The sequence below is a fragment of the Rhamphochromis sp. 'chilingali' genome, assembly GCF_963969265.1.
Source record: "Rhamphochromis sp. 'chilingali' genome assembly, chromosome: 4".
NCBI lineage: Eukaryota > Metazoa > Chordata > Actinopteri > Cichliformes > Cichlidae > Rhamphochromis > Rhamphochromis sp. 'chilingali'.
This window is the reverse complement of record NC_137948.1, coordinates 14,017,507-14,042,657: the sequence shown is the minus strand read 5'-3', so window position 1 is coordinate 14,042,657 and position 25,151 is coordinate 14,017,507. Positions and strand designations below refer to the sequence as shown.

Sequence of the window (25,151 nt, the reverse complement as noted above, 5' to 3'; positions counted from 1 at the left end):
GATGATGTGTCAGAAATTTCAGTTGCAATCAATCCCAACTAAAAAGCTTATCGTCTGATCATGAATACATTTTACTCGATCTTATTTGTAGCAGATGGCTTGGTTGTTTTAGATGGATCCGAATAGCAATTTCATGCAATTAGGCTGTTCGATATAACGATATATATCGGATGACGTCTATTGTTTCATTTTACGCTATCGTTTATTTCGTGGTGTCGCAAAATAAACTGTTTACGGCAATATTTTTTTCATCGTTCTGATGGTCACTGTAGTGGCTATATTAATTTCTTAAAGTTCTCTCTTTCTCTTATATGTAATATAACCACACTACTGACGGACAAGCGCCTGTTTTTATGCGTTGTCGTTAGCAACAACGACGGTAACACCTTCGCATGTCCGCTTGTTTATGTTCCACATAAACCTTTCACAATAAAGCTCAAGATCCTGTTGAGACTTTTCAAAATAAACTGAATCACGTGAAAGAGCAAATTGTTTACGGATGAGAAGTAAAAAAGCCGCCAGGTGCTAAAAATAAACCTTAGACTCAAACGTTAGAACAGGCTTTTCCCTGCAGCACAAATAAAAAGGCGGCCGTTACAACTTATGTCTAAAAATGTATGTGCAACCTCTGTATGGCAAGCTGCTTGCAACTGGTTGCCAAATGCTAAAGAAATTCTTTGCAATCATTGGGCAACCACCAAATTTAGTGGGAAGGAGGTTGCTGTGCTATTTTTGCTCTGTGACTAACCCACAAGTGGAAAGAAACAATATCCATAAAGACCTATTCTTACCTTTAAAGGGATAAATGCCTTTGCTAAAGTGCCAATAAATTTCCTGATTTCATTCATAGAAATCAATAAGCTCATCCTGGCAAAGGACTGTTATTTAGATTTTATTCGCTGTCAGATTTTCAGAGCATCTCATTCAGACTTAATCAGACATTTAACAGCTTAATTAATCTAATCAGCTGTTAGTTGAGATGTTATCAGCTTAATAGTCATTTTTTGTTTTCCTTTCTTAAGCTAGAGAAACTGGCTCTAATGTTAAGACTTCTTTTTTTTACATATACTTAACAGTTTTTTAACAGGGTTAAGATTACTTTTTTTAAGTCTTAGAGATGGAGGTAAATATGGAGAAAAATTGTGAGATGAAGAATAGAGGAAGACGAAGGAAAAGGAAAGTGGAGGAGGCTGAAATTGATTGTCTTTAGTCCCCAATGATGAAGTAAAACCTCAACAAGCAAGGTTAAAAATAGTACAGTGAGTGGCCCTGCTGATATCACACACACACACACACACACACACACACACACACACACACACACACACACACACACACACACACACACACACACACACACACACACACACACACACACACCCCCAGTGGGGATTCCCATCAAAGCTGCTATCTGCCATCCTGACCTTTTCATTTAAGTTATGTTTGTTCACTCTCTCAATCCACCATTCATATTTACAACCTCCCCGTGCAATACACACCATTCACCTGCACTCCTACACCCAGCCACTACATTCATAAACACTAACGGATTCAGACACAAAAGCAATCACACACAGGCTTCTTGCTATTCTTTTATTCATACCCTGCCTATATGCCGGAGGCCTGTGATTTACTGTTTTCCACAGCGGACTTGTTCTTTGAAAATACAGTTGAGTTGCTTTTATATTAGTTCCCTCAACATGTAGTAAACTGCAATGACAATGCTTAAATAAAGAGAAAGCAAAGTGGCAAATTATCTTAAATGAGCACACAGCCCACTCTGCAATGTATAGCCAAGGAAATGGGAGAGAACAGTGAAGCCCCAGGGGATTCTTTGTTGCTTCAAGTTGATAATTCATTTTGAAAAATTTAACGTTTCAGCCATCGCCATCACTTTAGGGCTATTATAGAAACTGTGTGTGTGTGTGTGTGTGTGTGTGTGTGTGTGTGTGTGTGTGTGTGTGTGTGTGTGTTTATGTGTCTATATCTAGGCTCAGTTTTACACATTGTTTCTACTCTGCATGATTTCTGTTAGAACAGTTATTCGAGGCCCAGCATAGGATATAAAAAAAATCACTCAATTGAACTGTGACTCATGCAAAGACGCTAGTCCAAGAACACAAGTATGAAGTTGAAAATAAACATAATATGGGCCCTTTTGGACATCTGCAAATGCTCGAAATATAATGCTTATTTCGTAAGCTGTTGAACTTCTCGTCTTGTCTGGCAGTAAAAATATTACTTCACAGTGACTTTAATTTACATACACACATTTTGCACTCCAAAGGAAAAAGTCTCTCTTTAAAGAAGTTCTATTGCACTTGGGGAAATAATAAAATATACATGTTATCTTTCTTGGAGATAGATGTTATGATTAACACCACTGTCAGCAATGAAGGATTGTCATTAGTATGATGTTTCTGGATTTACAGGTGCTGATTGGCAGAAATGATTCCCTTTGAAAAGTGCCCAGCTGGCAGATTTTCTCTGCTTACTGTCTTTACATTTTAATTTCAGTTTCAGTTTTATCTATATAACGCCAAATCACATCAACAGTCGCCTTACGGCACTTAATATTTTAAGGTAAAGACCCTACAATAATACAGACAGACCCCAACAATCAGACGAGTATGCACTTTGGCAACAGCCAGAAGGAAAAACTCTCTTTTAACAGGAAGAAACCTCCAGCAGAACCAGGTAGAACAAGGCTATATCAGTATGCGATGACACTTTCACTCTCAGCTTCTTTCTGTCTTGGGTGCTTGCACTCACACTCTGTCTAACTCTATTTATGTTTGTTGTATCGCTTCAAAATCTGCTTTGGATTGTTACGGTAACAATATTACAGTCACAATTCACTTATTATTTTTCACTTGTCGTTACTAATTCTAAGGTGCACTCAGTGAGACTTAGTGCATAGAGGGTTGAAACACCAGCGGTAAGTTGTAAATCAGAAGTAAATCTCAGGTAAAACTATGGCATTTTACAAGGTTAATTACATAAAGATAATTATATGTAAGACGTATTGTTATAAGTGGAAAAAAGACATTACAAGCAGGTAACCCTCTAAACCTTTGTTCTGCAGTGAGCTGTCACTTTGTAGCTTTGTCTAGCTGCTGTCGTCAGTCTGCAGTAGTACCTCTTTGGCTACTGTGTGCAATGTCTCTGAGCAGTGAAGAGGAAGTACTTTCACACATGCATACATTTATGTGTTTTTGCAGCTCATACATTACGTTTAGCTCTTTTAGTCTGGAGAGTAAAAATAAACATGTCAAGATGAACTATTATTCTCCATGTTCAGGAAGTTCTCACAACTCCAAGAACTCTTGACCATCTGCACAGTGACAGTGTGAAGAGCAAAGCACCGATTTGTGAAAATGAAAAACAGATTCAGAGTTTCACTGACATGGAAGTGAATCGAATTAGATTATAGGGCAGTGGTGAAAAGACATATTAGTGGAGTGAATGAAGTGACAGAAGACCGATGATATGATTATAGTAAGTTATAGAGATAGACTATATAAACTATATATAGTTTTAGTTTTAGCTTATAGTTACTGACAAGCTCAGATGACACCAAGGGTGTCCTGGTCAGCACCTCATCTACTCCCACACAGGCTTCATGCCCCCTAAAATTGGATTCGATGCCCTCTCATGGCAACTGTCCGTGACGTCGTTAGAATCACAGCTTTTTGTTCTTGTCCAAGAAATGCGTTTGTAGTTGGAATAATGATAAAATACTGCACATTTCAAGAAGTTAGATGCTTTCTAATGTAATTTCTACAACATAATATCATTTCTTAAATTGTTTATAGAGAACAAATGCCTTTAGGGTAGGGAAGCATTTGTATACATTCTCCTAATATATTTAACCCTAAAAATTTGTATTTCGCCAGAAGTGCTGTACTGGTTAAAGCCAAGTTCAGTGTTGAAGCCAATCCACATTTTTTTTTTGCTATTCTCATGGTATAAAGTCCTCTGGCGCTGTTGGTAATCTTACTTACGAGTGGTATATGTATATCAGGAGCTGTACTGCTTTATTTAAAACTGTGGGATGGATTGCTTCTGAACTTGAGATATTTATGGTTAAAACAACATCAATCTTAGTAACTCTGATGAATCGTGTAGATTCTACAAAGCTCTTTTGCAAGATTCTGGATATATACAATTGAGAATTTGATTTGGTTGATAATCATCCATCTTACCACTTGTCCAATGGGGAGGGATCTAGAGTGCTTTGCACAGTTCGTAAGTCTGTCACACGGCTAACACAGAGAGGCAGACACATTTACACCTACAACCAATTTGGACTCACCAATTAAGCTAACATAAACTTGTTGTGAGGTGACAGTGTCTCCCAGCAAAAGCACAGGTTTGAAACAGAGCTAAGGGTTTGTTTACATCCTCTCAAGTTTCGGGGGGGATTTACAGTCCCTATGTTGGCCAGAAAGGACAAGGAGGGAGGATCCATTGAATCAAGAACAGTTTTCCTTATCTGCATCCTCTTCCTCCATCGTGATTTATGCTTCTCCTCAGTTCCCCCCTCTCTCTCCACATGAGATGAGGCTTTTTCCTGCCTTTTTTGAAGAATCTGTTATTGAGACTCTGATTAAATATCTCAACAGAGTTGAAAGCCGTGCAAAGGGGTAAGGTCCTCCTTTTTTTCTTATTATTTTTTGGCTTATTGCCTTTATTGCACAGTAAGTGAAGATAGACAGGATAGAGAGGAGTCGGTCGGACTTCAATCTGCAGCCCTTTGCTGCGTGTCGCCCCATCTCCCTTCCTGCTTTCCTGCCATGCAGCATGTGGTGGTCTCCTTACCCACTGAGCTAAACCGGCACCCAGTGTAACCTTTAACATCAATTGAGTCTACTTACTTTTGTCATTCTAATCTGTTATTGGCTAAGACACAAAACATTATGCTCCAAAGAGTTGGCCAATCAGCAACCACAATACAATATTGACATTGTGTTGCTCCAGTGATAATCTTCAATTCTCTACCCCAGTATTTACAGGAGTGCGATTAACGTGCAGTAAAGGGATAGAGTACCGTATTATGACATGCAAATTGCAAGCTAATATTAAATGTATTTTATTTAGGCCAGTTCAGAATAGTCAGTAATTACATTTTTGCAATTAAGAATGACAGACATCTCTGTGGGACCGAAAACAGCACAGAAGAAGTTTATTTTGATGTTTTGCTGATGTCTTCTGGTCTTAGAACAGGCACAGACAACGGCCAACCTTTTTCTGGTATAAATCACCCGTAGACAGAATGACTGATAACGCATTTAATTTAGAATTTCTGCTAATAATTTTAAGTAATATACACTCTCGCTTAACTTACTAGGTTCTGCTGCTTTATCATCCCTTTTATCACGACATTCGACATTTTTGTTATGTTACCCACAGGCAGGTCACAGATATAAATTTGCAGTGTTGCTAAATATCTCTATCGTATTTTTATATTGATATTTAGCAACATGCACTGTCCTGATTAAACCCCCCCCCCCCCCCCGAATCAAATCACCAAGAAAATAAATCTCCTATGCATGTGGTAATGCTTTGTAAGGGTGAATTTTTAACTAAAACCTAAAAAAGTAGTTCCTAAGTTTTGCCTTAGCCCAACCGAACAGTGAGTCGAGTACACTTAAATATAGTAAACACAGTGAAAATATTTTGCCCTAATCTGCCAAAATATGACGTTCCTACCACACATACACACACAGATACAGACACACAGTCAAATGAACAGCAGTGTTCAAAGCAGTGACCTTAGAGACTGCAGTGCACTATTTTCATGTGACAGGAAAATAGTGCAGTTCATGGCACACTACCATGACCTTCACCCTGCCCATCTCGAGATTCGACTCAACTTTCCTTAATATATTGAACTTTTTTCTGTCCAGCTGTAATATTATCTAGGAAATCCAGCATTTGAATTAGGGACATTTTAATGTGGAAATATCAGCCAAAATATCCGGCATCTCTTTAATGCTTCAGGCTCTGTTTCTGGAAAAAACAATTATCTAAAAATACTAGTCGACAACATTTCCTGGTCCTGCACTTTCCATGACTCTTCATTTTCTTTATTGTGTCAGAGCCATCATCTAAGCCACAGCAAAAGCAGCCATCTAACTGTCTCTGGCATTGGATTTGTGTGTATAAATGTTACAGTGCATCATGTGGGTGCTAAGGCCTGTCTGCTTAGGTGATGATATGATGAATAATAATAGGTTGGGTGATTAATCATACTGTCTGCAGCAAGACGTGCATCCTGTTCCTTTGCCTCAGCTGGACAGCACTTTATCCCACATTAGCGGGAACTTGGAGCTGACAGGTATCAGGTTAAGTCACAGGTGGACACCTCAGCTCAGTTTGTTTTACTTAAAGGTCAAGGCAGTAGCCTTCGAAAGCAATGCACAACAACTGAAACATTTTTAAATAATTACTTTTTAAATGCTAATGATAATTCAGGAGGGTTTAATGGAATTGGCATTTGTTCCGTTCTTCCTGTTTTCTATAGTTTAATATTCCATCTGTGCACTTCAGCCAATGTGAAAAATGTCAACATTTTCACATAGATGGATGTTGCGCCTTGTTTATGGCATTAAATTGATTGTGACTCATTCTGTTTTGACTGATGACTGAGGTTGTCAGGCAAACAGCGTATAGTCTGAAAACGAAATAAGAACACCGCTGTTCTAACTTCGGCACACATCGAGAACATTTACCAACTGCCTCCAGGAAACTTCGAACTCAAAACAAACGGATTCGAAAATTCATTTCATACTTTTGATCAATTTTGCGAGTTAACCCCTTTGTTAAACCCTTTTTGTAAACAAGTGCAAGTGCAGAAAAAAATGACTTCTTACCAACAAAGACACACAGTACACATTCTCCGTGTGCCCACTTAACAGGGAGCAGAGAAGGTAGGAGAAGCAGAAGCATAGATGGCACTGCAGATGTGTTTGCATCCTTCACATTGATTTCTCATGTTTATAGTGCTCTGCTGGGCAACACTGATAACTTGTCTTTGTGCTTTTCTCTCTTATTCACTCAATTTCTATCTTTACCATCTTTATCTGTGTTGTTCATTTACCCTCTCTCCCTTGGCCTAATACACATACACACACACAAACACTAATTATGCCCCTTGTCTAACCTATTGACTGTCAGGCCTACAGCTAAAGGATAATCTTATCTGGAGAGTGCAGCTCAGAGCAGTGCACACTGCCACCCAGTTGATTAAATGCGCACAGAACAGGGCAAGAAGGGCTGCATGTGTCTGTCGCTCAATGTGAGTTTGTTTGTGTATATTTGCCATGATAGGTAATGAAACGGCCCTGTGGGTGTGGCATCAGTATAGGATTGTGGATGTATGTATTTCTATGTGTGTGTACCAGATGTATGTGTCGTCTTAGTGATTTTTCTGTACAATGACATTTTCTCTTACGGGTTAAGAAAACTGGAAAACTAAATTAAACTATTTTGAAGCCCAGAGCAGAATTATCTAAATGTGCTGAATTGCAAAGCTGAAAAACAGAAGGAAGAAAAAACCTTTTTTTTGTTTATTGTGTAAAAATGGAGCAATGAAATACCGGACAAATGTGAATGACTTCTGTGGATTCCAGCATATTTAAAAAAAATGTTGGGATTATGAGCAATTGAATAGTTGATTTTTGTTTGCACGTACTTTTGAAAATTTGAATCAGGAAAAATAAACGTCTGCAGCTCATGCTTACAAAAAAATTGGAAAACAGCCAAGAAAGCTGCAGCCAGTGCATCACTAATTACGGGACTTACACTAAACTCTTAGTTTTTGTCGAGATCCCAATAGTATTCACAAAGTGAGTAACCCACATTGAAGCCTACATAATCACAGGTCTTTAATATGCAGTCACTATTTTACACGTACACTTCTCCTCACAGGCTCTTTCACCCTGCAGCTAAGAGAAACACACTGAGCGAATCAGCTCACAACCCTACTTTTAAAGTTGCTCGTACAAGTTGTCAGTGTTGTAGTACCTGCCAAGCACAAAATGGTCTCTCAGTTTTGGCTGCCACAGTACTCCCAGAGGGCATTAACGTGGCCCTGTGCAAGTGGAGCACAGTGATTATCAGAGCTTTTAGTGTAGACTGTTACCGAGGAGCAGCCTTGTTAAACTGCAGGTTAATTATGTGCTCACTGATTCCATACTCATTTAGAAGAGTATTTGGCTAATGTCAGAAGCTCTCTGTGGAAGGTCATTTATTTTACTTGCTCTGGGAATAAAAAACATCTAAAAGATTTATAGATTTCTAAATGTAACAAAAAGTCGTCTCATTTTAACGAGTGCGACCTTGTGTTATTAATGAGAAGTTTCTCGAGTTATTGTTGTCTCAATCTGATGGGAGTCTGGTGTTTGGAAAGGCTACATATTTCCATCTTACATCTTTCTATCTTACTCAGCTAATGATAAATCACCGTGTGTCTCATAAGTGAAGGCAAATTTCATTTTCTCTGCAAAACATAATTTGCACTACATCAGATTAACCAGTAATCTGCGCTTGGAAAGCAAAGTATAATTCAAACTAGCGTATTATGTGGTTCAATTGAATAATGGGATTCATCTTAATTACGCAACGATGGTAAAGTGTGCTGTAGATTTAAACTTGTCTCATTTGTCAGGCTCTTTAAGCCAACTCAATAGAGCAAGCTTGATACTGAGCTTGATACTGTAGCGTGTGCCTAGTTTTATTACAGTTAAACGAATCATGGAATAAATGAAATCCTGTCTGGGTAAGTAAACTGCTTGATAATAGCATTTTGTAAGCTTCATCATACAAAATCAGGTTTGCAAAGGTGGACTGAGTATTTATTACATAGTAAGGGATATTGATACTTTAATTACATTATATGTAATGTAATATTAGTATATTAAGTTAATTGTCTTTTTTTTATTTTAAGCACACCTTTAAATGAATTGTCAACTTTATTAATCACATATTTGGAAATTTGATATGTGTGGTATGAATGAATCAGGGTTTATACTGTAACATTATTTTGTGCCAATGGTGATGTTGACTGGACATCAAAATCATAATATCAAGCTATTTATTTATTTCTGCTATATCTGCAAGAGCTTTGAAGATACTCGAAATCCAACTGTTGACCTTTTGCTGAACATTTGTTTTCAAAAGGCCAAAGAAAATGACAAACAATTTTCTGTGATGTTTTTGCTACTCTTACACTTAGTCTTTTTTTTTTTTTTTTAGCACAATTAAAACTAATTCTTAACAGCAACATTAGACTTAACTTTCATGCTAAATTGAATCAGTGGGTCTTTTGTTTAAGTGCTACAGCCTAAGTCTTATCTTTAATTAAAAGCTAAGTTCAAGATCTTTCATCACTGTGTCGTTCTGAGGGTGCAAGCGGAGCCAAAGTACTCAAGACCTCCACGTCTTTGATGAGAGATGTTGTCACACAGGAGGGGGATAATCTCTCAGACAGTTAATAATTCTATATTTTCCCCAATCCATTCTGGTCGGCCTTTATTTATTGCTCTCGTTCATTTCAGTTCCCTCTACTCTGTATGCAGAGGCCTGGAAACAGAGTGACATACACTGCTAATCATACCCCCTCTCTCCTTTTCTGCTGTCTCCCTATCCCTTCCCTGTCCCTTACTTCAATAATCCCTCCCCTTTTTCCCTCTTCTTCTCTTTTATCTTTCTCCCTCATTATCCGATGTCCACTCCCAATCGCTCTCAGCAACAGACGATACAAGGATCAACCATTTTATCAGTATTGCCACTGCAGAAGCATGTCTGAGTCTAGACACTAAGCCGTTAGGACTGGTAGCAGTAGTACTCCTTTTTTGATTAATGAGGGATTTCTGTTTATGGTGTCTTTAGATATTGCAACTTTGGACAAAGCTTTTGTTATTTCTTTAAGGCAATAGGTTGGCAGAAGAAAAGTGAAGCATAAGTAAGATGGGGGGGAAAGGGAGGAAAAAAAAAAGAAGAATGCATATTTGAAATTATGTGATAATCAAGTGATAATAGTATTTTTCTGAGGGTGAGCTCAGACATGCTGAATGCAAATTAGCGCTAGATGTTTTAGGGCTAAATGACTCCTCATATTTTATAATTAAGAACTTCATATCAATGACAGTGATTTTATTATTTCACAGCAATGATTCCCCTCTAGATATTTGTGTTATTATTCTTTTACATTAGATGAAAGAACCAGCAAAATAATGTCTGTCACTCCATTCTTTGTAGCTTATGGATGTAAATAAAACTCATAGCAAAGTATTCAATGGCTGTATATACTTCTATATGTCTCCTACTATGTTCAGTGCAGATATCACTACTTTTCAAAAGTTATAATATATCCATTAAGATATAACATAACTTTTGCCCATTTTGTTGACTATTTTTCCTTCATTGGTCACTATATGGAATGCAGTTGCATCGGTGACTTCAGTGCGTCTTGATGGATACGCTGACGTGCTCTACAGGCTTGCTTTTATGGACACTTGAGCTGATGTTGGATTGATTCATGTTAGCAGCCTTTGTATTGTTTGTTTTGGCCTTCATTATAGTGCCATTTTGTGGTCTGTTTACAGGTAGTTGAATGAGTTAGTTGTGTTGCTTTGTGGTGCAAACACAACTAACTTTCCAGTAACGTCGATCAAGTTCAAGGGACAAAGTCTCTGCTATCTGCTATGCCAGACATTTGGTTTTCGTGTCGATGGTACGTTATTCAATTTCAATTCAATTCAGTTTTATTTATATAGTGCCAAATCACAACAACAGTTACCTTGAGGCCCGTAACCCTTGTGGTGTCCTCGGATCAAAGATGGTCCCTAGGTGAATGGCAAACAAGCATATGGGAATCCCGAGGACACTGTAAGGTAATAACCCTACAATAATACAGTGAAACCCAACAATCAGACAACCACCATTTGAGTGAGCACTTTTGCAACAGTGGGAAGGAAAAACTCCCTTTTAACAGGACGAAATATGCTACAACTGGTTGGGTTGAGTGGAGGGAGAAGGGACAAAAGACATTAATTAATAATGATTCATAATTAAGTGGTATCATTTGTTGACTATCCGTTTTTGTGATGTAGTGTTCATACGACATTCAGGAAACTTCAAGGGGACATTTGTAAATAGCACATGCGGGCACTTCTTCAGGTAGTGATTTTTTATTGGCAGATTTCCAATATTGGTCGATCATGTTCATTTAATTGTAGAATGCTAAATAATTGAGATTAAATTAGATTATTTGCCTTACATGGAAATTTAGGGATGATTATGCAGTTTGCACATACAGGCACTCAAGCAAGATGCCGTAGTTGGCTCATCTCACGTCCGTAAGAATGTAGTCATCTTAGTTTGTGAGTTTGGGTTTCAGTGAACTAGCCCAGGACCTCGTAATTGGGGGCGATGATGACAACACACTCTAGTTTATTATTATTGATTAATGAGCAACAACAAACCAGAGTGCCTTGTTATCAGAAAAATCAAATAAAGGCAAGGCAAGCACTGGCCAGCTGTGTCATAAAGCTAAATGATTGATCACGCTGTGAAGATTTCCAGAAAAGGGAAAGAATGAGTGTAACTCAACAGAACAGCTTTCACAGAAGTGATTACTCCAAAGGGAGAAAATAGCAGGTTACTGAACTAATCAGTACAAGACTTTTTTATTCTGTTTTTGTTGTTGTTGCTGTTCAAACCTTTCGGTGTACTGGGTAGCCTCTTTTTGGCTTCTTCGTGATTGAGGATATTAATGGTGGGGTGTTTTTTTAATATTTTAAAATCATCACACTGACCCACAAAAGAGGGCAAGATGACGTATGCTAGTCCTTGATATTTTTAAAGGCCACTACAACTCATCAATGTCAAAATGAATGGACGAGGACACGTCTTGTCTAAATGAATAGTGAATTAAGATGATGTCACACTTGTGTTCAAAGCTTTTATTTCAAGGTGACAGTACCTCACTTGCATTTACTTTAATTTGTCATTACTCACAAAACTCCAGATATCTTTGTGACGCTCCCCTTACTTTGTCCTCTGCCACTGCAGTGTCTTTCAGTTGACACTACTCACCTCACTGGTTTTTGTGTGGCGCACAGGAAAGCAATGGAGTGCATATGCATTATTTACAGTAGCTCTTAGCTTATCAGGCTGGATCTCTTCCACAGCCCAGAGCTGTTTTTAGAAGCTTTTGAGACTTCATTGAAGAGGTGAGCTTTTATTAATAAAGCAGGCCATGACTCAGATTAGGAGAGACAAAACTGATATGATGCAAAAATAACATGCATTTTGCCCTGGATGTTACTGTAATGGCTTCTTGACAGTGATGTAAGAACTTAATGTAATTAATAACTTTAGATGATTCAGCTTTGGGTATATGCTGTAATAATAAGTTAACACAAACCTTTTTATTTTTGTAAAAAGTATTCTATAGCCCAAAAACTCATATAGTGTCCATTGTCACTGCTGATCTCATGGACATTCCATCTAGTCAGCTGTTTTCTCATTGCTTAACCAATTCAGGGTTGCTGGAGTCTTTCCCAGATGTCATAGAGTAAGAGCCAGGGTACAGCCTGGACAGGTAGCTAGTCTATCACGGTGTATACACATGGTCCATGACAGATTTATTGTCTGTGATTGAGCTATCTGAAAGTCAACATATTACAAGCAGAGTAAATGAAACCATTGACTCGTTTAAGTGTTATAACCAAGGAAATAAATGCCTAAGTACTGTTTACATAAGATTGAATAGGCCTGCCCTTGCATAACACTTGAAGGTTGGCTATGCATTTCAGGACTTCAGAGGTTGTGCAGTACAGAGCACTACACTGTACACGGGTTATTTCAGGACTAAGCCTGATGTCAAAATGTCCTGAAGGTATGCTGTGAGTGCAGAAAATGTCCTATGCCTGATGAATTTCATAATCTTGCAACATGACAGCCCTGTGCTAGACTGAACTCACTGAACTTCATTGAACTTCACTGAACTTTTTAGTGGGTTCTGCACTGCTGCTGCTAAAGTGGGCTTAGCAGCAGTGGTGCTTTTTAGACGTAAGTGGCTGTTAAAATGGCTACGTGTTGTGATTATTATCAGCTTAGTTTTTGTTTGTTTCATTACATTACACTCACTATATGTATACTGTTGTCAGTTGAAAGCAACTTTGGCTATTTGATGGACATCGTGCAGCTGTTAGTGCTGAGCTGCATGAACAGTTAGAATCATATATTTCCAGAGCTAAAAAGAGATTTAATATTGGCTGTAACTTTCAGTAGGTAACCAGAAACCCAACTCCAAATGAGCAACGGTGACTCGGGAGGTAAGAGCAGATAGCCTACTAATCAGAATGTTGGAATGTTGGCGGTTCAATCCCACCAACCTCAACATATCTGCTGTTCTTCAGCAAGTGTTGAACCAGTTTTTTATGACTTAAAAATGTCATAAAATGCAATCCTGTGTTAATGTGTATGAAAAGGACTTGTAGTGTAAAAGAGTTCTGAGTGGTCAGCAAGACTAGAAATGTGCTATCTAAATGCCAGTCCATTTAACACTAATTACGTGAGCTGTATCTGAGGCATTGACCATAGTATGTTATGTAATGAATTAAATGTCACATGGTGTTTGGTTCACTGCTTGGCCTGTCTCTCCTCATGGCTCACTGAAATTCAAAAACTGTGCAGTACCAGTACTTTGAAAATTGAAAGCGAATTGAAATGTGAAATGTGGTATTATTGTAAATTGAGATGTTGGAGAGGAAGGGTTTTTTTTGTGAAACTATGATTTATACACAATTATTACTGTTTTGGCTTTAATGTGAGAGCAACGCAGTACAAGACATTTTTTTTCTTACTGTTTATCAGTGCTGCAGTAGTAGTGGTTGGAATACTTTTTTAAACTTAGCTTCATCTCGTTTCAAGTTTTTATGAGGAATCTTAAACTGTAGTCTAGGTTAGAGTGTTTAACCAAAACCATCCGTCTGAGCCAGTGTGTGTTATGTTGAATACAGAGGTTTGGGTTTTTTGTTTTTTGTTTTTTTGCTAAAATAAAATTCACTTCATTTTGGCTTTTATTTGACCAGTGGAAGGAGGGAGAATGCCCGTACGTCTTAATTTTTCACTGTAGCCTGCTTCTGCTTCCAGATCTCCACTCTGCTAGTGTTGTGCTTAGACAACTATCTTTATGGTTAGTGGGTATGTGTGCATGGTGTGTGTGTGTTCACGGATGTAATGTACGTGCATGCATGCATGTTTCTATCTGTGTGAAACAACGAATACATATCATTGCCCAGAGCAGTGTGTGGGCCAAACAGCCACAAAGGATTTGAGTCATTGTGTTACTTTCACAGTGAAACTAGTCCACCACAGAGGATGCAGAGCCAAGGTGATGCAGCTGTGCCTGTGACCTTTAATGCATAGATTGCATGAATGCATGGGGGGGAAAAGTGATATAGCTAAGGAATGTAAGCACGGGAAACACATTATGTCAGGTTTCATTCAACAAAAGCACTCTATTTAATTGTTGCTTTGGTGTCATAACAGAAAATGTATGTAAAATAGGCTTATTGTGTGCCTTACCTATGTGCCTACATGTTTTGCGTATATTTATGTGGCTTTCTGCCCCTGTTGACGACATCATGTATCATGATCTTAGACAGAGTCTTCTTTTCATTAAATCGATAGCATTACATGAGGGTTTCAGGTGTTTAAAATTCAAAAGGGAGGATTTTTTCTTTCCTCGTGGCCCATGCTTAATCAGAACTAATCAAAAGCTATACTAATTCATCATCTGTGTCCTACTCTGTGTATGTGTCCTGCTCTGGTGGGAGTGTGTATTTTTCAAATGATTACACTCTTGTCCCTGAGGCTCTGTTGGCCACTGAAAGCTCTGTTAAGCATAACAATCACCATCACCTCTCCTCAGCAGGACACTTAGACTTATTAGTTTCAGGGAATTAACATGTTTGTAAAGCGATAATAACACGGTGTTGTATTTTATGTTTTCACCAGACTATTAGTTAATTGGGCTAATTAAGTCAGAAATATACACTCACACTAACATAATAGGTTGTATGTATATTATTTGACCCCCATGCAGCTACTTTGAGGTATTGTGTGCAAGTACATATGTACTGTATTTGACTAAATATGGCGGCCTGGAAATAACGAACTAGAAAATCTTCCGTGTTAAATATTCATCACGCGAGTGATAAAGTTAACTTTCTAAAAACCACACACGCAAAGCCTCCATGATGAAATCTCTGCTTTAACCGTTTCATGTCGTTTTATTTTATGCCTGTTTATTAAAAAAACAGAAAGAAAGAAAATTTAGAGGCCTGCTGGGAGTTTGTTTGGGCGACTATCTGAGCACCTCTCATTTTCCCTCGACAGGACATCACAGCTTAGCTAACAGCTGAGGCTGGAAAAGGTCAGCTGAATCCACAGAAATATGGTTAATTTGATTTACCAGGGCAAACTTTCCTGGTTTTTTAATCTTTTGTGAAGCTAGTATCTCTTAGTGAAGAGCTCAGACTGTTTATGCCTCACCTTTATGTTTCCTTATTCATTTAATTATAATCACTCTAGAATTTACAGTTGTCTGTATCCTCTGTATCTCTTTGATTTGCCATCCTTTGATCCTCTTCAGTCTTTCTCTCACACTCAGCTCTTGACCTCCTCTTTAAAAATCAGTCTTTCTCCTTTTTTGTCTTTTTACACAGAACAATGCTTTGGATTTATGCATAGCTACACTTATTTGGTTAATTGAAAACGTTCCAGTGTGCTGCAGAGACATGTTCTATAGCAGCGGTCCCCAACCCCCGGGTCTCGGACCGGTACCGGTCCGTGAGTCGTTTGGTACCGGGTCGCGAGAGTTGAGGCTCAGGTGTGAAATGTATAGTTTTCAGGGTTTTAATCGGTTTTCAGCGTTATTTTGTTATCGTTTACTCGGTTTTCCTTGGTCTTTTCACGCGTGTTATGAATAAATTTTCTTTTTTTCGGTACTGGTACTAGTTTTATTTTGTTGTATTTATCTGTGACACATTAAAGGCCGGTCCATGAAAATATTGTCGGGCATAAACCGGTCCGCGGTGCAAAAATGGTTGGAGACCGCTGTTCTATAGAACAGAAGTTCCTTTGCCATACAACAGCAATTTTTACCTTTGTACAGAGATCCATTATTGCAGAAGAAGCATCTGAGACTTCATTTTGTTTTCTATGTTTGCTTTCAGTGAAATCAGGAGTAACATTAAATGCAGTAAATACACAATGATTGTTGACTGCAAGATAAGCAGGTGGAATTCATTGTTGCATAAACATATAATTTTTACTTCGTGATTGACTAAAGTGTCTCTTCAGTCACAGTTTAATTACTCTTTTATAATTTTAGCTTTGTAGAAATTCTTGACGTCATCTTACTAGAACACAGTCCCTGTCTGGTTGTTTGCCCAGAAAGTCCCACATGAGCAGGAGTTGAGCAACCCAAATTGGTACGTAGCTACATCTTAGGCCCTGAAGGTTCTTATCTAGATCAGATATTAGGATGTCCTCATGTTGCCTATCAGCCACCTGGCAACGGACTGAAATCACAGACCACACAATACTATAGCATGTGCTATTAATTAGTTATAAAATTAAAAATTCAAATGTTAAGGCTAATGGATTAAGAGAATGTATTTATCTGCTTCATCTTGTAACATTTCTCTGAGGTGATCTACAGTGCTAAACTCCACAGGAAAAAAAGTACCATGCACGTATTACTGAGGTAACTTGTGCATCAAAAGGTGTAGAAGTGTATAAGCCAAGTTTGCTGTTAGCATGGGTGCTTTGATGCCCTGCTGAGTTCCCTTTGATTCTATTTCTCTTAAGCTCTACATATGTAATCGCTGACTAAAAGGAAGGTGACCATAACTGCTTTTGGCATATTGGCTGCAGTGATAACAGCAAATTAGACTGAGTCAAGGGTGCAGTTAGTGAAGCACAGTTCGAGGCTCTTTTTTAGGTGTCATTAGTGAATCACAAACTGTGGATTTTTTTTCTTGTACTTTTTGTTAGTGTTATTAGATTCTGGTAATGGTGTTATGACATTATCAACTGGATATTTGCTTTTAGAAATAAAAAATAAAGTACGACTGGCGCACCTTTTCATTTGTAATTTAACTGTGGATGAACTTTTTCGGTGAAATCTTTTGTTATCAGTGTTTCTTTCTGATTCTGTCACAGTTTTGGTTGCTTCGGAGTGTGAACTCACCCTGTCTGTGCGTTTTGTCTTTTAGTACCGGATTGGGCAGCTGTACATGATCAGTAAACACAGCCATGAGCAGAGCGATCGAGGGGAAGGGGTGGAGGTTGTCCAGAACGAACCGTATGAAGACCCGGCACATGGCCAAGGACAGTACACAGAGAAACGAGTCTACCTCAACAGGTCAGTGGAATATTCTCCTGCTAGTTGAATGCCCGACATGTGATTAATTAGTAGTGTGTGGGCTACTTTTATATGCTGGCCACCATTAATCTAATCTAATTTTCATTTGGTCTCCAACCAGTTCCTGAACATTTCTGTTTGCTGTCTTTCTCTGGCAGAATCTTCTTGCCCACAGAACATATTTTGTTTGTTTGTTTCAGAAATGGAACGAACAAATTCAATCCCTATGGTTGAATATTTACAGAAAAGACTACTCAGTGAATGCAATGAATCAAAATGAATCAAAAACTTCCCACACTGACTGGCAGAACTAAACTCTGTAGAAGTTTACCAGAAAGCCAAATGCTTGTGGGATTGTTGTTTTAAAGGCTATTCTCGCCACCTGGGACCTAATTCCCTGTTCCTAAATGCAGTCAATCCAAAAAAAAGCAATGCAGGGGTTAAAATCGTGATATAGTTTAACAAGAAATACTTCAAATTGCCTAAACACCGCTTGCAGTGTTTCCTGGTGATGAACTATTTGCTTATATTTACAGCATTTCTTCCCGATGACACGAGTGCTTGCAGGATGTGGTAATTTCAGGTAATTCGGTAAAAAATGATTAGACCTAAAATTGTTCTTGTTTGTCTGAGGCAAAGATGTACAATCTAATCACAATGGCCTCTGCATCGAGAAGCATCGAGAAGCATCAAGTCCATTCATTGTATCTTTGGTTGTTTAATGACAAGACTGGCAGTATTGTTGTTAATTTTTTTATTTTAATGAATGATTAATTACTTATTTGTTATAATGAATTGTCATTTAAATATATATAATTATTATTACGAATTAAAATGAAAGTTAGCAAGAAATACATTATTAAAAAATGAAAAGGTGGAAATTTTTTTGCGGAAAAAAATATGACAGAGCCTAAACGAGGTCAAGAGAGAGAAAATGGAAGAAGGCAGAGATGCTGTAGGCCATTTGTCTGAGCACAAATACCCGTGTCAGCATTCGCTATGCCAGGGAACTAATTATGTTGAGTCAGCACACCTCTGCTCTGCAGAGGAAATGAAGAAGGCAAAGGCAGCATACAGAGATCGTCTGGATCTCCATTCAGATATTTTCAGTCGGTTTGCTTTGTATTGAACTAGAAATTTATATAGATAAATTGAGTATTTTGAGCAACAGTGTTCAGGAAGACACTTGCTTGGAGCTTTGTTTAAACAGAAATGAAAGGCAACAGTTGCTTTGTACAAAAAAAAGACCTTAGGCTATAATCTTCATTCACACTGTAAGGTGGAGCAGTTCTGTGAAATTTTTGTGAAATTTTGCCAATATCTAAGGAGCGATATTTACTCATTTCAGAGCAGTTCATTCATGCGCACCAACAAAATTGTCATTCAGGCAAGGAGAAAAAAGAGGGACAGAATTGTATTCTAAACACTTAAACTCTCAGCTTTGATGGATGTTTGCATTTGCAGTTAGATGGAGATCTAGAAAACACTAACCTTTCCACAGCAGCTGACATTTTGATGGAGTGAAATGTATGAGTGCGTAAATGTGTGTCTGTGTTTGGCAGAATTCAAAAGCTCCACATATTGATGATGAACATCCCTGTGGTTTAATTCGAAACCCTCACTTCTCAATGGAAATAACAGCTGCGTTCCTCTGTCAACCACTCAAGCTGCCTTTTATATCTCTGTCTTACAATATTTGTAGTGAAAAAATGATCAAGGAATTCTTACTAGATGGTGCATAATCATGGAAAACAACTGATGTGCTTTCACATGAAGTGAAATGGCATTCTTAATTTATTGCCTTAAAACAAACAAACACACAAACCTGGGTAATATCAGCAGAACCCAACAGTGTAAACATGTAAATAAATAAGTAAACAAAACCATTGCTGGGGAAGTCTGTTTGTGTTTTGGTTTGGCTCTACTACCAAATGCAATAAAATTCCCTTCAGGCGTTCTTGAGATATCAAATTGACCAGAAGACATAAAAAAAACTAATCCACAAGTAATATTGTTATATTTTAATGATGTTCTTTGTATAAACGTGGTAAGCGTGGCAAGAAGAAACTGCATGGATGGAAGTTAGGCTTGTATAGAATCAACAACATAACTTTACTATAGTTAACTACTGTTCTGTTTACCTTAACTGGTCATCCATCTGGAGCTGCAACAAGTAAACATTAACTTTAAGTCACCAGCAGGGAATCAAGCTGCCAATCTGTCACACTTTAACCGCCTCATTAGCCCTCACAATCTGCTTCACACAGTACTTTACTATTTGGCCTGATCTCATCTCATGAATACTGTTTTCCTTGTTTATTATCATTATTATTATTGTTATTACTATTACTATTGTTAAAGTTGATTGATTATGAACAATTGTTACCATTCCTCAGATGCGTTCAGATAAACCGGGATGCTTTTTTAAAAAAATAAATAAAATAAAGCAGACATCCATTACGCTCGCACGTTTGGCAACATGGGCTGGCAAAGATCTTTACAAGAAGAAGAAGGAGGGAATAGGAGAACTCAACAGATGGAGGTGTAGGAGGGGTGTCAGTCTCTTTGTTGGAAGAGAGAGAGAATATCTGGCAGCATTCACAAATTTTTATTCACAGCAGTCACGTATTTCACGGAGTGCCATTTTTGTCCTGTTTTGGAGAGTATGTCAGTCAAAGTATGTGGCGGCTTTCCAAAGTACATAATCGAAGAAAAGTGAATGTCAAGCACAGACATGCATTAATAAGTCTCCCGAATACACATATTGGTAGAGTACTGAAACAGTGACCTCATGGTGGATGATACCGAGATTAAAAGTTTCAACAAAGTGCTTTCAGGCTCAGAAAACTCATATGTCTGCCGCTACAACTGATAAATAGTGCGATATTTAATAAATTTTTGAGAGTTTATATGACTATTTTGTTTGTGGGATAAGTATGACACTACCTTGACATAATTTAACCTGCATTAGAAGCATCCTGCTGATTCCTTGTGAAAAAGGGGGGAAAGCCAGAAGTAGCTTTATTAACTCAGATTAATACATTAGTGAAACAAAGCTGTGAGATGTTTCAAGTCGGAATAAGTTATCCGTCAGTGTCGAGGATTTGAATTGTTGAAATGTCATGAAATAAAATTATTATGTTGTAAAATTATGTTGCTGCACAGCTCACGAGAAAAAGGGAAGGCACCACTTGTTTTTTCCTCATTGCTGCCATTAATGTGTCTTTTGGTCCCTTTAGGTCCTTAAAGCCCAACTGCTTCAGCCATCCTTGGAATGAATGTGTTTAACTGTGTGTATATATATAAAAAAAAAGAGAGAGCGCTCCTTTATAGACCACATTTATATCAGCAGCATAAATTGTTATAACTTTTTTTTTTGTCCGTATGTTCTTTTGTTGGTCTTTTGGTTTCATTTATTACATTAGAGTGGCTGAAAATCCTAAGCTGCCATTTGTACTCCCCTCAATCAAAGCTTTACAGAAGCACTCTTTTATTCAACTGTTTTATTCTGCGAGTCCATTTTCCTTTCATGCGTAAAACAAGTTTTTGATGATTGCTGTGCCAAAGGAAGCAGTTTCAATCTTTCAACCTCCTTCACTAACACAAGCTCACAGTTGCGCTCCACATCTGTCTTTGTCTCTCTCAATGCCTCTCTGCAGTAAATTACCCAGCTGGGCTCGAGCAGTGGTTCCTAAAATCTTCTATGTAACAGAGAAGGCATGGAACTACTACCCTTACACCATAACCGGTAAGTAAACCGTCTAAAAGTATTTCTCAGGATGTCATGCTGTTCACAGCTCATGCTATATCAAGAATTGAGTTAGCTGTTGTAACTGAAGGAGGCCTACTTTTGCCTTCTTAATACTCTGTGTTTAAAGCCTAGAACTACAGTCAGATTGTAAGCACAATATTTCTTTTAAAGGTCAGCTTCTCAGGACTCGCCAGCTACTATAAACACTTGGCTGCATGTTTTAAGTGAACTGGAGGAGTGTGAAAAGAAGATATAAAGGTTTAAGAAGCTTGGAGATAAAATCTGGTCCCAGATTGTGACTCTTTAATGGACAGTTTTAATAGATTGTGCAAAAGCATATATCCTTTTTTTTAATGTAGGTAAAAGTCACTGAGAGCCCAAAGAAAGCTGAAATTACAGCAAAAGTAACATAAGTAAAGAAACAAATACAACCGATATTCAGTGCAGGTGAACACAAACATCCAATTCATTTGCATTAACACATTATTTAAATAATTTCTTGCCTTAAATTTTTATTGGACTCAAACTTATCCGTCATAACCAACTCTAACAGTTTCAGGTCCGTCTGCGGATTATTCCAGAAAAAGGGAGCAGCATATTTAAAAGCCTTCTTTTTCCATTCTGACTGACACAATTTCCAGAAAGACCAATAAAGACATGTTCATGCAGCGTATAAGTTTAAAGCAGCAATTTTTCTGAGTATTCGAGATTTGGATGACTTGATCTGTTAATTAGTTGTGAAAGATTATATGAACCGCTGTAGATGTAACACAGTCTGAGGCAGCAGTGCCAGTTAAAATCTGCAGCCAGGAGACTTTCATTAAAATCGCAGGTTAGTGGTTTGTTACAGATTCATAAAAAGTCCCCTGAAAAGTTGAAGTTTGAGGCAAAGAAATTAGCCTGGACCTCAACATTATTGAAGCAGTGTGGGATCAGCTTAACAGAAAACAGAACTAAAGGCAGAAACATCCAAAGGAGAGATTTGAATGGCTGTCAAGAAGCCAGGAGGACTTTTTTTGAAGACTACTTAAAGAAATTACAAGAAAACCTACCTAAGAGAGTTCAGGCTGTGCTGTGGTTATACCAAATATCGCATTTCAAGCTAATTAGAATTGTAGAAACTCTCTTTTTACCTTCCATTCATCAGGTGCTGGCATATCCCAGCTGCCATATGGTGAGAGGTGGGGCACACTGTGGCTCTATCGCAGGGCAATCATTCACACTCATTGCCAATTTAGAATACCTACGTAACCTAATCCCATGCATGTGTGGTTGTGTGGATTTTCTCTTTGAACTCTGGCAACTGTACCTATTTCCCATTTTCCTTACAATATATAAAGAAATGAGAGTTGGATCAAGACTTTTGCACAGCACTGTAAGAAAAAGCGAATAAGTGGTCAGAGCCATCAAAGTTACTATGCAACCTAACTCGTAATTTATGGTCAGATTCCAGCAGCTCCATGTGTAATCTCTGAAGGACATTTGGAGGTTTCACCACATTAAGGCTTATAGCAGATTTGGGCACAGTGATCATGAGCTGGATGCAGTGACTTTGGAAATAAGCGCTTTTATAGCAACTTGAGCAAAATGCTAATTCAGTGTTAAAGGTCGGTGACTGCCATAGATGAAAGATGAGGGAGGATTTTCAGTGTTGATCAATAAAGTGCAATCTTAAACTCTATAAAAGGTGAAGGCATTTACATGGGACAGCATCTTCAGTCAAAAAGCAAACTGCAGACATTGTAAGTTCCTGAGTGCCCTTAATGCCTCCACGCAACATTCAAGGTCAACCAGAATGGGATGTTACATCAGTGACAGCGTTGCAGCTTTCTGGTTGCCAGTGTTTCAGTTTGGTAGCAAAACACAAAACTATGTAAAAAAGTATGAACGTGTCACTCATTCACGGGTGACCACGTTTAAATCTGCATATAGTTACATGCTTACAGCCGCCAGTGCTTTTTATGCGCATTGAGCACAGCGGTGGAATAAGCCAATATTACCAATATTACGAGCAAGCAGTAATCAGGAGTCCAAAGATCAGAGGCACAGTGGCCAGAACAGAACATTTCTGTGATGCTTTAATGATTCTGATCATTAAAAAGCGGTGTTACAAGATGATGAGGACAGATTAAAGGGAATGAAAACACACACTCTAGTGAGGAGGGATGATTTGGGTTTTCAGATATTTGACAGACATTTTTTATATGTTGTAGCCTTCACTTATATTCTTTGATGTTGTGTAACTGATTTTGCTTTCTTTTGTGTTCTCCCATGGCTTTGACCCGATGTCACCTCATGCATTGTTCTGAAGAATACACTGTAAGTATCCTCAATCATTGTGGAATATTATTGTGGAAATATTAGGAGCTAATTGAATATCATAGAAGGGGCAAACATTTATGTTTACCTCACCGGTAGATTTCAAACAAAGATCTTTTTTCTCCATTTCTTTTAATTAATAGCACATAGAAAAATTGATTATTAAGTATTGTGTACTTAATAATAGGCCCAGCAGAGACTCAACTCTGGCCCTTTGAGCTTTAGAAATTGTGAAGAATTGCATAGATTTTTCCCTTTTCCTATTGATTTAGACCTCTCCCTGCCACTGAAATTCATACTAGACCAAAGTAAATAAGTAATACATAAACAATGACAATAATTTGATTGTTTGTTTGTATTTTACAGTGAGTTCACAGGGGGAAGCATTTTCCCGGAGTTAACAAAAATTTCAGCACTTTTTTTAGTAGCTTTAGCAATTTATTACATAGTTTTACTCGTGAAGTCTGGTCCACTCAAGATCAAAGTGAGCTGTATGCGGCCCACAGTGTGAAATGACTTTGACATCCCTTCTCTAAATTGTGTCTGCTCGTCTTTCATTTCAAACATCTGACTGCTTGTAACATGTCAAATTGTAGAAAAATGCCAGAATTTACATATTAAAGAATTTTCCGATTACTGATTATGCAGTCTTCTGCTGTATGCAGCGTAGCCGCAGTACAGTGGTGGCAGCTGAGTTCTGTCAGAAGGGTTTGTTAGTCTCTGCAATGATCAAAACAACTTACATAGCAACCACACACACAAACACACACACACACGCACTAAGTTTTCCCCAATAATCAGAACGGCCTCTGTGACCCATGATTAACCTTGATACATAATTTAAAACATATGAATGTGATTAGGCTTAGCTATAGGGCTTCTGTTATGCAGAGGGAGAAATGTCAGTAGCGTGAGTCACGACACTTTTGGGTGTGGGGATAAACGGGGAAAGAGGACAATGTTGTGACAGCGAAGGAATGCTCGATATTGTCTATGTGCATGTGTGGGAGCGTACTGTGCTTATGTATGAGTCAGTGCAAATACACCCATGCAAAATGAGTTTTTAAGCAGGCTAGCAAAATTGTCTTGGTTTTTGTCACTTTTGACAGGGAGATTTAAGTACTGCACTGCTACAGCTCATTTTAAACTATACAGTGATAAACATACAAATGGAGAAAAAACCTTCCCAACTCAGACACGGTGCTCATAAAAGCACTTGAGGTGTTACAGCAAGGCACGTATGAATATGTTAGCCTCATGAAGAACAGACTTCATAAGCTCGTTGCTTCTATTTTTGCTCAGCTTTGGAATGCAGAAGAATAATAAAAGCAACACCGCTTCTGTTAAGGACATTAGTTGATGAATTTGTCTTTACAAGTGATTAAGCATCTTTTTTCTTTCTTAATCCACAGTGCTCGTTCCTGCCCAAGTTTTCCATCCACATAGAGACAAAATATGAGGACAACAAAGGATGCAATGACAATGTAAGTACATGGTGTGCAGGTGTGATAGGAGCTTTGAACTGTGGTTTGGGTGTTTCCTTTTAGTCACATGCTGAGTGGAACACAGTATAGTATGACTGCTCTGTACATCTGCAGTCTGTTGCATGAATGTCTCTGCAAGCAGATGGACGCC

General features: G+C 38.1%; 1 protein-coding gene across 1 annotated transcript in view; it reads left to right on the top strand.

Moving 5' to 3' along the window:
- LOC308395361 (cytoplasmic phosphatidylinositol transfer protein 1-like) overlaps window positions 1-25,151 on the top strand; it is a 75,747-nt gene that overhangs the window by 38,485 nt on the left and 12,111 nt on the right. Inside the window, exons 2-5 of the mRNA XM_080880172.1 lie at window positions 17,298-17,446; window positions 21,106-21,194; window positions 23,509-23,516; window positions 24,929-25,000. Of these exons, the coding sequence (XP_080736298.1) occupies window positions 17,298-17,446; window positions 21,106-21,194; window positions 23,509-23,516; window positions 24,929-25,000 (318 nt within the window). The remainder of the gene's footprint in view (window positions 1-17,297; window positions 17,447-21,105; window positions 21,195-23,508; window positions 23,517-24,928; window positions 25,001-25,151) is intronic.